Source organism: Alligator mississippiensis, chromosome 1 (genome assembly GCF_030867095.1).
Source record: "Alligator mississippiensis isolate rAllMis1 chromosome 1, rAllMis1, whole genome shotgun sequence".
Lineage (NCBI taxonomy): Eukaryota > Metazoa > Chordata > Crocodylia > Alligatoridae > Alligator > Alligator mississippiensis.
In genome coordinates this window covers 93,996,394-94,009,198 of record NC_081824.1, presented here as the reverse complement: position 1 = coordinate 94,009,198, position 12,805 = coordinate 93,996,394, and the positions used below count along the sequence as shown (strand labels likewise).

General features: G+C 44.0%; 1 protein-coding gene across 1 annotated transcript in view; it reads right to left on the bottom strand.

Moving 5' to 3' along the window:
• Window positions 1–6,866, bottom strand: part of NR2E1 (nuclear receptor subfamily 2 group E member 1) — a 30,762-nt gene extending 23,896 nt beyond the window's left edge. Inside the window, exons 1-2 of the mRNA XM_019499879.2 lie at window positions 6,770–6,866; window positions 5,139–5,381 (exon numbers count right to left, since the gene is read on the bottom strand). Of these exons, the coding sequence (XP_019355424.1) occupies window positions 5,139–5,381; window positions 6,770–6,866 (340 nt within the window). The remainder of the gene's footprint in view (window positions 1–5,138; window positions 5,382–6,769) is intronic.
• Window positions 6,867–12,805: the final 5,939 nt, after the last annotated feature.

Genomic DNA, 12,805 nt, shown 5'->3' with positions numbered 1-12,805 from the left:
TATGCTATACTGGTAGAAGTTGTAACTCCAGCTTCTGGAATGGGATGTATATGCCTTCCTGATATATTTCCTCCCTATGCTCAAGGATTTTTAAGTCTCAATGCATTCCTAGTCAGCATATCTGGGTTCTTGATCCTGTAAACAAAATCTTTTATTGGTCCCTATTTCTGGTGTTAATAAGTGTCTTTCTGCTTTTCCTCTTTCTTTTTATTTTGGAAGCCTGTGACTCATGATGTCAGACACTCATTTTGAAGGATTATGCTTTGCACATTTGGGGCAGTAAACTAACTCTGCTACTCACACTGAAAAGAGCTATTCTAACAAACTTAAAACTCAGTGCAAGATACCACTTTCAAGATGGGTGCCACCTAGGGAAAGCAAAGGTGTTACTTGGCAACACACCTATATGATCACCATTACTGGGTTTTTGGGAAAAGCCTTGATTTCTCTTAGGGAGTGGTGAATATGAAACCCTCAAAAGCCTCAGCAAGTTCCCTGATGAATGAAAACAACACTGGGTGAACAGGCTGTTGTATGGTTACATATAGGGGAAAGATATTTCCATTACTTGTCTGCTTTCTGTTTCTGCTCTTTTTCACACCACTGTTTGGGGCAGAAGTCTGGGCCTGGTCAGGCCATGCCTTACTAGGCACTGGGGCAAGGTCTGTCAAGGAACATGAGAACAAAAATAAAAGCTGAATATCTCATGCAGGCAGAAGAGAGCATAAGCTGGTTGGCTATCTCACAGAATAGGGGTGGGGAGAGAGTATGTGTATCTATTGGAAAGACTGCGTATTGTGGTATGAAATTCTATTTTACATGCTTATGCTTCTCTTGTCATTATAGTCTTGGTGCCTTCCAGTACTACATTAAACAGTGTGACTAACCTTTACATTTGTTCCCTCATCCTTTCCCCAGGTGAAAAAATGTATGCAAGAGCCTTCTTTTTTAAGTTATTACATTATAATATATACTCTTTATATAATATAAACTTACCTGTTTTGTGTGGTTATGTTATGTTTATGTTAGAACAAGCAAGATCTAAGAAACTCACCTTACATTTGAGTTGGTGAATTTTGTGATGGTATTTAGCTCCTGTGAGAGTTCATTCCACAGTATTAGTTTGGTCCCTGAAGCATAGGCATATCAGGGCACCTTCATGCCATGGGCAGCAACATCACATGGGGCAGTGCTGGCTGCTATGCTGTCAGTGGTCATAGTTCCCCCTCAAGGCAGCATCCAGGGCTGCTGCCCCAGTTGCCCCCTCAGTCATGCTACTGCTCTGAAGAAGCTTGTTCTGACACCGTGAAGCCTGAATGCCTAGTTGATATAAATGGTAGTGTGCAAGGGGTGTAGGTGTTCCTCATGGCAGGGATATGGTAGGGGAAAAGACATGTGTCCTTGGGTAATGTACATACTGAAGTACTGCAGAGGAGCAGAAAGGTGACAGATGAATACTTTTGTATTTGGATGTTTCATATGAAGAGTGCAAGGGTTTTCTAAGTGGCACTGCAAATGGATGGAGCATGAAGGGAAAGGGTGAGGCCGCATGGAGCATTAGATTATTAGAAGCCTCTTCACCAGGATCATGTTTTCTCCAGTGTGGGAGGGAAGTTGCTTATTAGCTGTCTCTCACCAAATATTCCCCAGAGTAGAGGCTGGTGGTGACCATCCCCTGCCCTTTGATTTGCAATCATTTTTATAGGTTAAATCAAAACAAATGAAAATGAGCTATTATTAATTTGAACAGAAATAACTGGATAAAGTTGTGTGGCCTGTGTTATGCAGGAAATCACATTGGATGATCACAGTATTCCTTTCTGGTCCTTTTTCTGGCCATCCATGAGTTAATGAGTTTTGATTTCACATTATTGGTTAACCATTGACATCTCTCTTGGGCACAGCCAGAATATCTGACCCAGAGTATTTTTCTTCAACTAATATTTTTTAAGTAAGAGAAACAAAAGTTTATAAGCAGAGAGAATGGTAAGTGGAATTGGTGCTTGAGACTGTCCTCTAAATATTATTCCTACCATGGTGCATGCATTAAATTTCATCTTATTATTTCATTTGTATTTTAACACACAAAATATTGAATGTGTCTATCAGATGCTAGGTACATAGTATTCAAGCGGTTCATTCTCTGTAATGTGTGATATATCACCCAATGATTACATTAGATGATATTCATATAGCCTCTATGTATAGGTTCTATATGGATATTGTCAGGAGTGGCATTAGGGGAGGTTTAGAGGGCTATAGTTACCTCAAAATTTTCCTTAGCCCCCACATAGCCACCCCTCCCAGTGCCACCTCTGTCCAAGCCCTCTTCCTTCCCCTCACATACTGCTGCTGCCCTGTTCCCACTCACAGCCCACAGAGGCATGGCGTTTAAGTGGGTATAGTTAAAAAAATGAGTAACTATGTTTGGCCAGAAGATGTATAACACAGCCCCCCGCAATTTTCTGTCCAACCCACCTTAGCCCCCCCCCCCCCCCATTGGGAAGAGGCTGGCACCACCCCTGGATATTGTATATGAATCTGGAGGATATAGGTACTGTGTGTAAAAGCAGAAAAAGTGCTATCTAGGAAAAGATTCACTGCACTTGCAAAATATTTCAGCCACTGAGCTTCTTCTCAGTACTTTTTATTCATCACAGATGAAGCAAGGCACTCAATACCACTAGGCTTATTCGCAGCATTAATGAAATGCCCCATTAATCGCCTATGTCCTTAGAAAAGGAAATGTCAGGCTCAGCATGTACACCCACATTGGTATCTGACCCCGTCAGGACAATCGGAAGCAAAATCCCTAGCAAAGCAGTTCTAACTGGTATCTTGACTTATTTGTTACTTAATTAGTTAGAAATAAATCCCAGTGCCTTATTAGGTTAATAGCTTAACTGCAGATACATTCATTTTGGAGAGAAAGTATTTAAATTTAATCTATTTATACAAATTTGTGTTACCAATTACACCAATGACTCCATTGAAGATAGTGGAGCAATGCTGATGTAAAACTAATTCAGTGAAGCTAGAGACAGATCCAGTGTATTTGGAGGAAGGAAAAGCTACAGTATACCAGATTTATGCTTTTAAATCATAAAAGAAAAGACACAGACAAGTAGCTGTTGATACAATATGTAGCTATGCTGCAACATTTTAAAACTCTTTGTACAAAAGTATTAAAGAACTAATGGGGGCAAAGGTGCGTGCATGTGTGTGTGTGTGTGTGTGTGTGTGTGTATTTGGAAAGGCTGTCTCAAATGTTACTCTTTTATAGATTAATGACAGGTGGACTTGTTCCACACTTTGTATCACACTTTGTGTGATATCAAACAAAGGATTGTAGAAAGATAAGGCTGGAGGGATCTCAAGGGATCTCTAGTCTGATCTCCTGCTCAAGGCAGGATCATCCCAGTTAAAGCTATACCAACCAACATTTAGCAAACCTGCATTTAAAACCTTTCAAGAATGGAAAATTAACTTCTCATATTTCCAGGCTTGGAGCAGGCAAGCAGGTGGGCAAGGGTCTGCTGGGGATTTTCCTTGAAGATATATCCTAGCAGCCCAGAAATCCTTGTATCAGATTCAGGTAACCCCGGCACCAGTCTGGATGCAGCTACATGGGTATGAACCTCTATAGGCAATCTGTTCTAATCTTCACCTACCCTTACAGTTACAAAATTGATCACCATCATGTTTATAATGGCCCTTTTCATATTTGAAGACTGTTATCAAACCATTCCCACATTCACCTCTCTTCCTAAATCCCCACAAGGAATAACAGGTTGCACTAAGATCCTGGGAACTCATTCTGCATGTCTTTTCAAAGGACTAGATTCTGAACTGTAAGCAGACTCCACTAACTTCAACTGTGTCTATTTACAGCAGCTGAGGCAGTGCTCCAACATGTCTATTTAAGCAACTTCAGAGCCAACAGAAATAAAGATTTCCATATGCAACATGGAGTCAGTTGATGGTGTTCATTGCTGCTTGAGACTATTGAATCAAGGAGTGTAGCTCCATCTTATAAAAGGTTGAATAATAGTATGATCACAGTAACATTTATTGGCTTGCTGTATGATGTCAGATAAGAAGTTGCTTAATCACTGGAGGTGTTCAAGTTAGAAGAGGCTGGACAGCCACTGGTTGGGGATGAGCTACGCCTATGTTCTGCTATAGGTATTTCCCAAACTTTTGGGCTCTGCTGATTGCTGGGGGAGGGAATTCTGCCTCCTCTGCCCCCCTGGATGCTACATGTGCCAGGGTTTTTTTTTAAGCCTTCTCACAGGCACTGGGCTTTGGCTTCAGCCAGGGCTGGGGATTTTGACTGGGGTTTGCCCTGTTGGGAATTAAAGCTGGAGGTTTCTGGTTAGCTAGAGGGTCTTGCCAGACTGATCACCATATTTGGGGGCAGGAAGGAATGTTATCCAATGGTCACATGCTTCAGGGTGAATAAAGATCACTTAGAAAGGTTAGGAAGCAAATATAGCACTATATACTGCATTGTACAATTGGCCAGATACAGAGTCTGCCTTCTGACATTTTGGTCACTGATGAAGGCAGGCTAGTGAATGAGATGGACTAGTGGTCTGATTTAAACACAGCAAATCCAAGTGTTCTATGAGCTAAGTAATTAAGAAAACATAGAGGTTTGTTATAGGCATACAAAATCATGCTTATCAACCAGCTGTACTCACCTGTTTATACTTGAATGTATTATGCAGCATCCCACATGCATGTTTGAGGGACAGATTCTAACCGTGCAGTCCTTAATCATAAGTACTGGCTTAATTGGCTTCAGTGGGTCTGCTCATGTGAATAAGGCTTGCAGAATAAATGAACAAATGCTCAGATAGACACACGTGCATGGATTTGAAATAACAATTGATTATGAGTTAGCTGAGGTTTCACTCATTGAAATGCAATGCCCTTCTTTTTCAGTGGTTCTTAAAGTGTGGTCCCTGGAGTTGACTCTGCAATTTGTAGTCTGATCTGTACCATGAGCAAAGCCATCAACTCAGGAGCAAGGCAGAGTTCTGCACACTTTAACTTTGTGTGTTGACTTCCTTTTCCTGACTGATGCAGGGACTGCTAACAAAAACTGGACCAGCTGGCCCTCAAGGGAAACTTACCTTTGTCTATGTGTACCCTGCCAGAACAGAGAAGCTTTAGCTTAATACTGGGATTTCCTGGGAGTTCCATTGGTGAATCCTGCACCAGCATCTCTCCTGGGTATCCTGATGGAGCAGGTGTCGACCACCGTGATGTGCTGGTCAGCTCCTGGCCAACTACTGAAGCTTGTGGAACTCTTGCACCACTGCAATTCCCCCACATGCCATCCTTGAATGGATTTTTCATTTCCAGGCATCCAAAGACTAGAAGATAAATCACCTGTATATTGATGATGGCATATGAAACAATCTGTGACAATGCAGGGCTTACTCTTAAATGCAAAGAGGCCAATATCTACTTTTAACAGTAAAATCAAGAAGGACACACATATTTTAAACTGAGTACAGATCTTTCAAGATACTTGCTGTCCTGGCTGTTGAATTCACTTGTTACCTTTCACAAAAGGCTCAGCATCCTACTGGAGTAAGGCCTGACTGAGGCCAATGGATAGTTTAGTGGTTTCGGCAAAAAGAAAAACCTGCAAGCCCAGAGTCGAACACTAACAGCAAAACCAACCTGAATCACAATAGACCTTGAAGGGACCTTGCCTTTTCTCAACCTCTCCCCTGGCTATTCTTTGTCAAGACCTTGAAGGGACCTTGCCTTTTCTCAACCTCTCCCCTGCCTATTCTTTGTCACCCTTGCTCATTTTGTAATTTCTGCTATTTACTGGTAGATTGCAAACTGTTGTGTACTGGTGCTGTGGGTGTAATTCAGAAACTTAAGGAAGTGTAAATGAGATCTTCCCCATATGCTTATTTTATATAGTCTTATATACAGGGCTGGATTAATGTATAGCAAAACTAGGCACATGCCTAGGGCCCTGAGCTGTGGGGGCCCTGTCCTTCCCTCCATGGAGGTGGTATGAGTGGCCCCGTCTACTTCTCTTGCCTTCCCCTCCTCTCTTCCAGCCTTGCTGCCATGGTGGCTGCTTCCTAGTGGCAGCTCTGAGCCCCACTCCCCACAGGGCACAGAGTCAAAGTGGGGAGCGGGGTCTCAACTGGCCCAGGGCCCATGAGTTTGTTTGCCTAGGGCCCACTAAAAGGTTAATCCGGCCCTGCTTATATACACTTAGAACTGCTCTAATGTTGCATAACAAAGTTTAAAAGAGGATAAGTTATACATTGTAGAACCAGAAAAAGGAGCAACTTAAACAGGCTAATTTTATAAGACCATATTCTGAGTCCATGAAATGTAGGTTACATCTACTTACACACTCTTGCAGCTCAAGAAAACTAGGGGAAGGAGGGGAATCAAGGTGAGTGTAAAGTGGTCTAATTTTTACCATCCTAATAAAACTTTGAACTTAGCCCTATGTTTTCTATGCCTTTTGTAAAGTGTTTTGTATAAGTCCATACAATAACAAATGGCAAGTTAGCAATACTCAAGTGATGATCATTTTGAGTGAAGTAAATTATCTTGCCTTATTGATAGTAGACTTTAAATGATCTGATGGAAGAATTAAGCTTGTTATCACCCAGTGATAGAATTTCAGTAATGTATTGCAAAATGTTAGGTTGAGTGTCAAACAGATTTTCAGGGCTCCCACTACTGTTGACAACTTGCCCTTGACCTACCTTAAAAGACTTACCTTGGAGATATGTTTCCTCAGGTTGGTTTTGTTCCCCTTTGGCCAATCTACTTGGGAACTTTTGGCTAAGGGTCTCTGTTACAAAAGAACTACTCATTATTGATTAAGCTGGCATCTTTTGCTGAGGCTGGACACCTGCCATGCACACATTTGCTGATCCCCAGTAGGATACAGTTTCTTGGTGTGTACAACCCTGACCCTATGAGTCAGGCGGTTCATGTCCTCCCAGCTGCTTTTGGGTAAATAGAGGGCTTTATGATCCAGCATCACAGGACTCACATAAGCTTCCCTTCCACCCACTACCTACATGCCTGTGAAAAGGTGTTCCAGGAAGGGAGGTGAAGTCACACATGAGATTAAATGTTGTTTTTCACTCTTTCCCAAATGGTTGCTCTAAAGAGAGATTATTGAAACTTGATCCATTACAATAGCTCAGCTTCCTGTCTTGTGTGTATTTCTGGATGTTTGATAGGGTGTCAGCACTCCAAAATTTTGTCCTCCAGTGCTAGGGTATGTTCTGGCCCCCTCCATCTCTGCTAAACTGTCTGCATGTTTACAGGTAGCACCTAGAATAGAGAGTCAGGGTTATATCTACCTGGGCCCTGTCCCTGTAGGGGCACGAACTGAGAATGAAGAGTCAAAGTGGACACAGAAGGGTGTGGTCCTACCAGAGTTTGGATGGTGCCATGGGACTGAGCATTATCAGAGCTTGTGCAAGCTGTGTGTGTCGGTGGCTTTGGCTAGTAAAAATATTATAACATCTCAGTATTAAACTCACTGCTGGGCTGGGACCATTATAGAGACTCTTCTGCTAGGATGGGGTATGCAAATGGCTATGGCTGGCATTTGAAAGGAAGCAGATCCTTTGCTGATATAATTGGTCCTAGCTTCACTGAAGTCAACAGGACTAGAACAGTTTACACTGGCTGAGGATCTGGCTCAAAAAAGAGTGTAGGGCTGTGTCACCTCCTCCCCACCCCTAGACCTAAGGGAGCTGTTGTGAAATGCTACCATTCTGGTCCATTCATGGGTTCTGTCCTTCTTATGCTGGTGTCACTGATGATCCTTGGTATAGGGCTCTGGAGGGTCAGGCCCAGCTTGATGCTCTGAGAGCTGTATTGACCTTCTGGCAAAGTGCTGGAGCTGGCAAAACTTGCCATGTTGTGTAGAAAGCATAACAACGGCATGTAAAAGAACCCCTCTGAAAGGCTTTAAGAAGTCAGAGCTGCTATACAACAGCCTGGGAGCTTGTTAGCTCCCCTGCTACATCTGTCTTGAGATGAACAAGAGCTCCATCCCTCCCATTTATTCTTCACTTGATCTGCTCAAGATAAACAAGAGTCCCCATCCATGGCATTTTACCTTCCCCTACTTCAGCCTGTCCCACTTTCCAGGACAGAACCACAGACAGACAGACAAACAGACAGACAGAGAGGGATGCACCTTTTTTTTAGCATGGCTTTTTGCTTTTAAAGGTTGCTGCTGACAAATCTATCTATTTGGGGCAAATTGTCAGTGAGAAACTTCCGCTCGAACTCTTTGGGACAAAACTGGCTCTTTGAAAGGGTAAATCCCGTTGCATGAAGGTCTGAACAATGGCCAAATGTGTTGCTGCTGCTGCCGCCACTGCTGCTGCTGCTGCTGAGGCTGGGGCTGTGACAAAGAGCGGATTAATTGGTGCCGCGGCTGACTGGTTCGAGATGGCTCCACTCAGCCCGCGCTGCGGGGAGCCCCATTGACTGGGCCCCGAGTCCCACTTTTCACAAACTCCAAACAAAAGTCAATTTCTTTTTTATAAGGCGGGGGAAGAAAAAAAAATCAGTTCATGTTTGAGCTCGGGAAGTTGACTTGTTGGATTATCGGGTGTTATGTTCTCCCTGTCTCTCTCTCTAGCTTTAAAAGTTGCTTCTCCCCAGAAGACAAGAGTGAGAAAAAAATGGAAGTAAAAGCAAATCATCCATGCTGGGGGCTGTGTGCGTGAGTGTATATGTACCAGGGAGTAAACTCCAGCAAACAATCTCGGTTCTAGTAGAGTGAGGACGTAAGTGTTGGGGATTTGTGCTCATGCTCTTGTGTAACAACGATAAAATTCTCCATATGGTATAAGACCATTCTTGTCATTTTGTGCAATGCTTTTGATCCTTGGCTGAAAGGCACCATATGAGTACAAGATTGCATAAGGGGGATCATACATATGAATTACATTCATGCAGGACATCATGGCCTATTCCTGCTTTACCCTTGTTCATAGTCATTATGTAGACTTTCTCTTATGAGAATGGACTGTGGAAGTTTATTATTTTATATCTGACTTGTGCAGCCTCTCCTGCATTTCTTGCATTCCTCCAAGCAGAATAAGGCCCATAAACAGTATATTTGATGCATTCAGGCAAGCTTTGCAATTTATATAGGAGCAATCAGACAGAGAGAGAGAAAGAGGAAATTTCCTTTTTAAACATCCGGTTGTATACAGATGCTAATAGTAATTTCTGCAGTCCTACTATAATTAAGGTAATATTGGAATATTTTTGGGGTAGTTGATCATATCAATGGCTATGACGATCTCATGGTATTGGTATAACATTTCATCATGTTTAGTCCTTCTGTCAAAAGGCTTGTTCCTTTTAACATCACATGTAAAGAAAAGAGTTGTTCTCATATGGCTGCTAGCTTTCCCTTCCATAGGGCAGTGTGACAGAACCAGAAACAGAACCTTTTCTTGTCTTTATTCAGTGTAGCTGTTTGATTTTGCTCTCATTGGTTTTCCACCTATTTGGGTGAATTGCTTTGATAATGCTTATTACACCTTACAATTAGAATTATTCCACTTAAGAAAATTTTATATTTAAGATATTATTTTCAATCTAAATATTAACTTTTAGGAGAAATAACTTGTACTGTTGCCTTTAGCTTCGTAACGGATTCTGTATTATTTTCTATGGCTTTGTGATGGATTCTATAGTAGGCAAACCAAGCTTGAAATTGAGGCTTAAGAGCATGAAGTGAAGTGGTGTCTATTTCCCAGTTTGATTTTAAATGGTTTTCATGTATTATGTCTCTGTGGCTGCATCTACACGAGTCGCTTACTGCACAGTAACTCGTTACTTACTGCACAGTAGCTTGCAACCTGTATGTACTAGGCCTGAGGTTATGATTTGCCTTCCACAAAATTGATTATTGATTTTTAATGCTTTCAGTGGAACTTACACATTCTAAAAGTAGACACTATTAGAATTGAATGGTAGCAACATCTATTTACATTGCTCATGTAGCTCTGGAAGGATTTTTCCATTTGAAAAGAGCCTTCTAGTGAGAGAAGGTAAGTAGCGTCACCACTGAATTGCAGAGTTGAAAAAAAAATCCCCCTTGAATCCTTGGCTACAACCCCTGGTATGCAAAAGGATCTGCTTCTACTTTATATGAACTATCCTGAAAATCTATCTACCCTGGCTTTGAACACATTGTATAAAAATGGTTCCACTACTCCCATTGCCTGATCCTCTTATTTTTGTTTCTCCCTTGTATATCTAGCCTGAACTATTCTATTCTTAGTTTTCATAGATTCATAGATGTTAGGGTCGGAAGGGACCTCAATAGATCATCAAGTCCAACCCCCTGCATAAGCAGGAAAGAGTGCTGGGTCTAGATGACCCCAGCTAGATACTCGTCTAACTTCCTCTTGAAGACCCCCAGGGTAGGGGAGAGCACCACCTCCCTTGGGAGCCCGTTCCAGACCTTGGCCACTCGAACTGTGAAGAAGTTCTTCCTTATGTCCAGTCTAAATCTGCTCTCTACTAGCTTGTGGCCATTGTTTCTTGTAACCCCCGGGGGCGCCTTGGTGAATAAATCCTCACCAATTCCCTTCTGTGCCCCCGTGATGAACTTATAGGCAGCTACAAGGTCGCCTCTCAACCTTCTCTTGCGGAGGCTGTAAAGGTCCAGTTTCTCTAGTCTCTCCTCGTAGGGCTTGGTCTGCAGGCCCTTAACCATACAAGTGGCCCTTCTCTGGACCCTCTCCAGGTTATCCGCATCCTTCTTGAAGTGTGGCGCCCAGAATTGCACGCAGTACTCCAACTGCGGTCTGACCAATGCCCGATAGAGGGGAAGTATCACCTCCCTGGACCTATTTGTCATGCATCTGCTGATGCACGATAAAGTGCCATTGGCTTTTCTGATGGCTTCGTCACACTGCCGACTCATGTTCATCTTGGAGTCCACTAGGACTCCAAGATCCCTTTCCACCTCTGTGCCACCCAGCAGGTCATTCCCTAGGCTGTAGGTGTGCTGGACATTTTTCCTCCCTAGGTGCAGCACTTTGCATTTCTCCTTGTTGAACTGCATCCTGTTGTTTTCTGCCCACTTGTCCAACCTATCCAGGTCTGCCTGCAGCTGTTCCCTGCCCTCCGGCGTGTCCACTTCTCCCCATAGCTTTGTGTCATCTGCAAACTTGGACAGAGTACATTTCACTCCCACGTCCAAGTCGCTGATGAAGACATTAAAGAGTATCGGTCCAAGGACCGAACCCTGCAGGACCCCACTGCCCACACCCTTCCAGGTCGAGACCGACCCATCTACCACGACTCTTTGGGTGCGACCCTCTAGCCAATTCGCCACCCACCGGACTGTGCAGTCATCCACATCACAGCCTCTTAACTTGTTCACCATTATGGGGTGGGATACCGTATCGAAGGCCTTCCTGAAGTCTAAGTATACGACATCCACCCCTCCTCCTGTGTCCAGGCGTTTCGTAACCTGGTCATAGAAAGAGACTAGGTTGGTCAGGCACGATCTGCCTGCCACAAACCCATGCTGGTTTCGCCTCAGCATAATTTGTCCTGCTGGGCTCTCACAAATGTGAGCCTTGATAATTTTTTCAAATACTTTACCAAGGATGGAGGTGAGACTGACCGGCCTATAGTTGCCCGGGTCCTCCTTCCTCCCCTTTTTGAAAATGGGGACCACATTGGCCCTTTTCCAGTCCTCCGGGACTTGGCCCGTGCGCCACGAGCATTCGAATATTCCCGCCAGTGGCTCTGCAATGATGTCAGCCAGTGCCTTCAGCACCCTCGGATGGAGCCCATCCGGGCCTGCCGACTTAAAGGCATCCAGTTCTTCCAAGTGACTCTGCACCACCTCAGGATCTACGCATGGAAGTCTGGCGCCTTGCTGCTGCCTCTCTACAACCCCAGTGAGAGACTTGTTGTGCCCCTCGCTTAGGAACACTGAGGCAAAGAACTCGTTGAGGAGTTCAGCCTTGTCCCCCCTATCTGTCACCAATTGTTTCTGCCCATTTAGCAGGGGTCCTATTCCTCCCTGGGCCTTCCTTTTACTCCCAATATATCTAAAAAACAATTTCTTGTTGTCCTTTACTTGGGTTGCCATCCTCAGCTCCATGGTAGCTTTGGCCCGCCTAACTGCCTCCCTACAAGCACGAGCAGAGGAGGTATATTCATCTTTAGTGATCTCACCCTGTTTCCACTTTTTATGTGCTCCCCTTTTGGCCCTTAGGCTGCCCTGGATTTCTCTGGTCAGCCATGGAAGCCTCCTGGCCCCTTTCCCTCTTTTGCCTTGCTCGGGGATCGTCTTGCTTTGTGCCCAAAGGATCGTTTCCTTTAGGCACAGCCACCCTTCTTGGGCTCCCATCCCATCAAAACTCCTACTCTGCAGTGCTTCCTTGACTAATCGCCTGAGTGCAATGAGATCAGCTTTCCTAAAGTCTAGCACTTTCACCCTACTAGTTACCTTACCCACTCGCCGTCTTATGTTGAATTCTATTATAAGGTGATCACTGTCTCCCAGATAGCTACCGATCTGGAGGTCCCCTATCATGTCATCTCCCGTTGCCAATACCAGATCCAGTATGGCATTCCCCCTAGTGGGACCATGCACCTCCTGTGTCAGGTGGAGGTCCTGTACACAAGTTAGAAACCTGCGTGAGCGATGGGACCTTGCTGTCTGCGTCTCCCAGCAGATGTCCGGGTAGTTTAGGTCCCCCATGACTACCGCCTCTTTAGCTTTTATGGTCTCCGAGAGTTG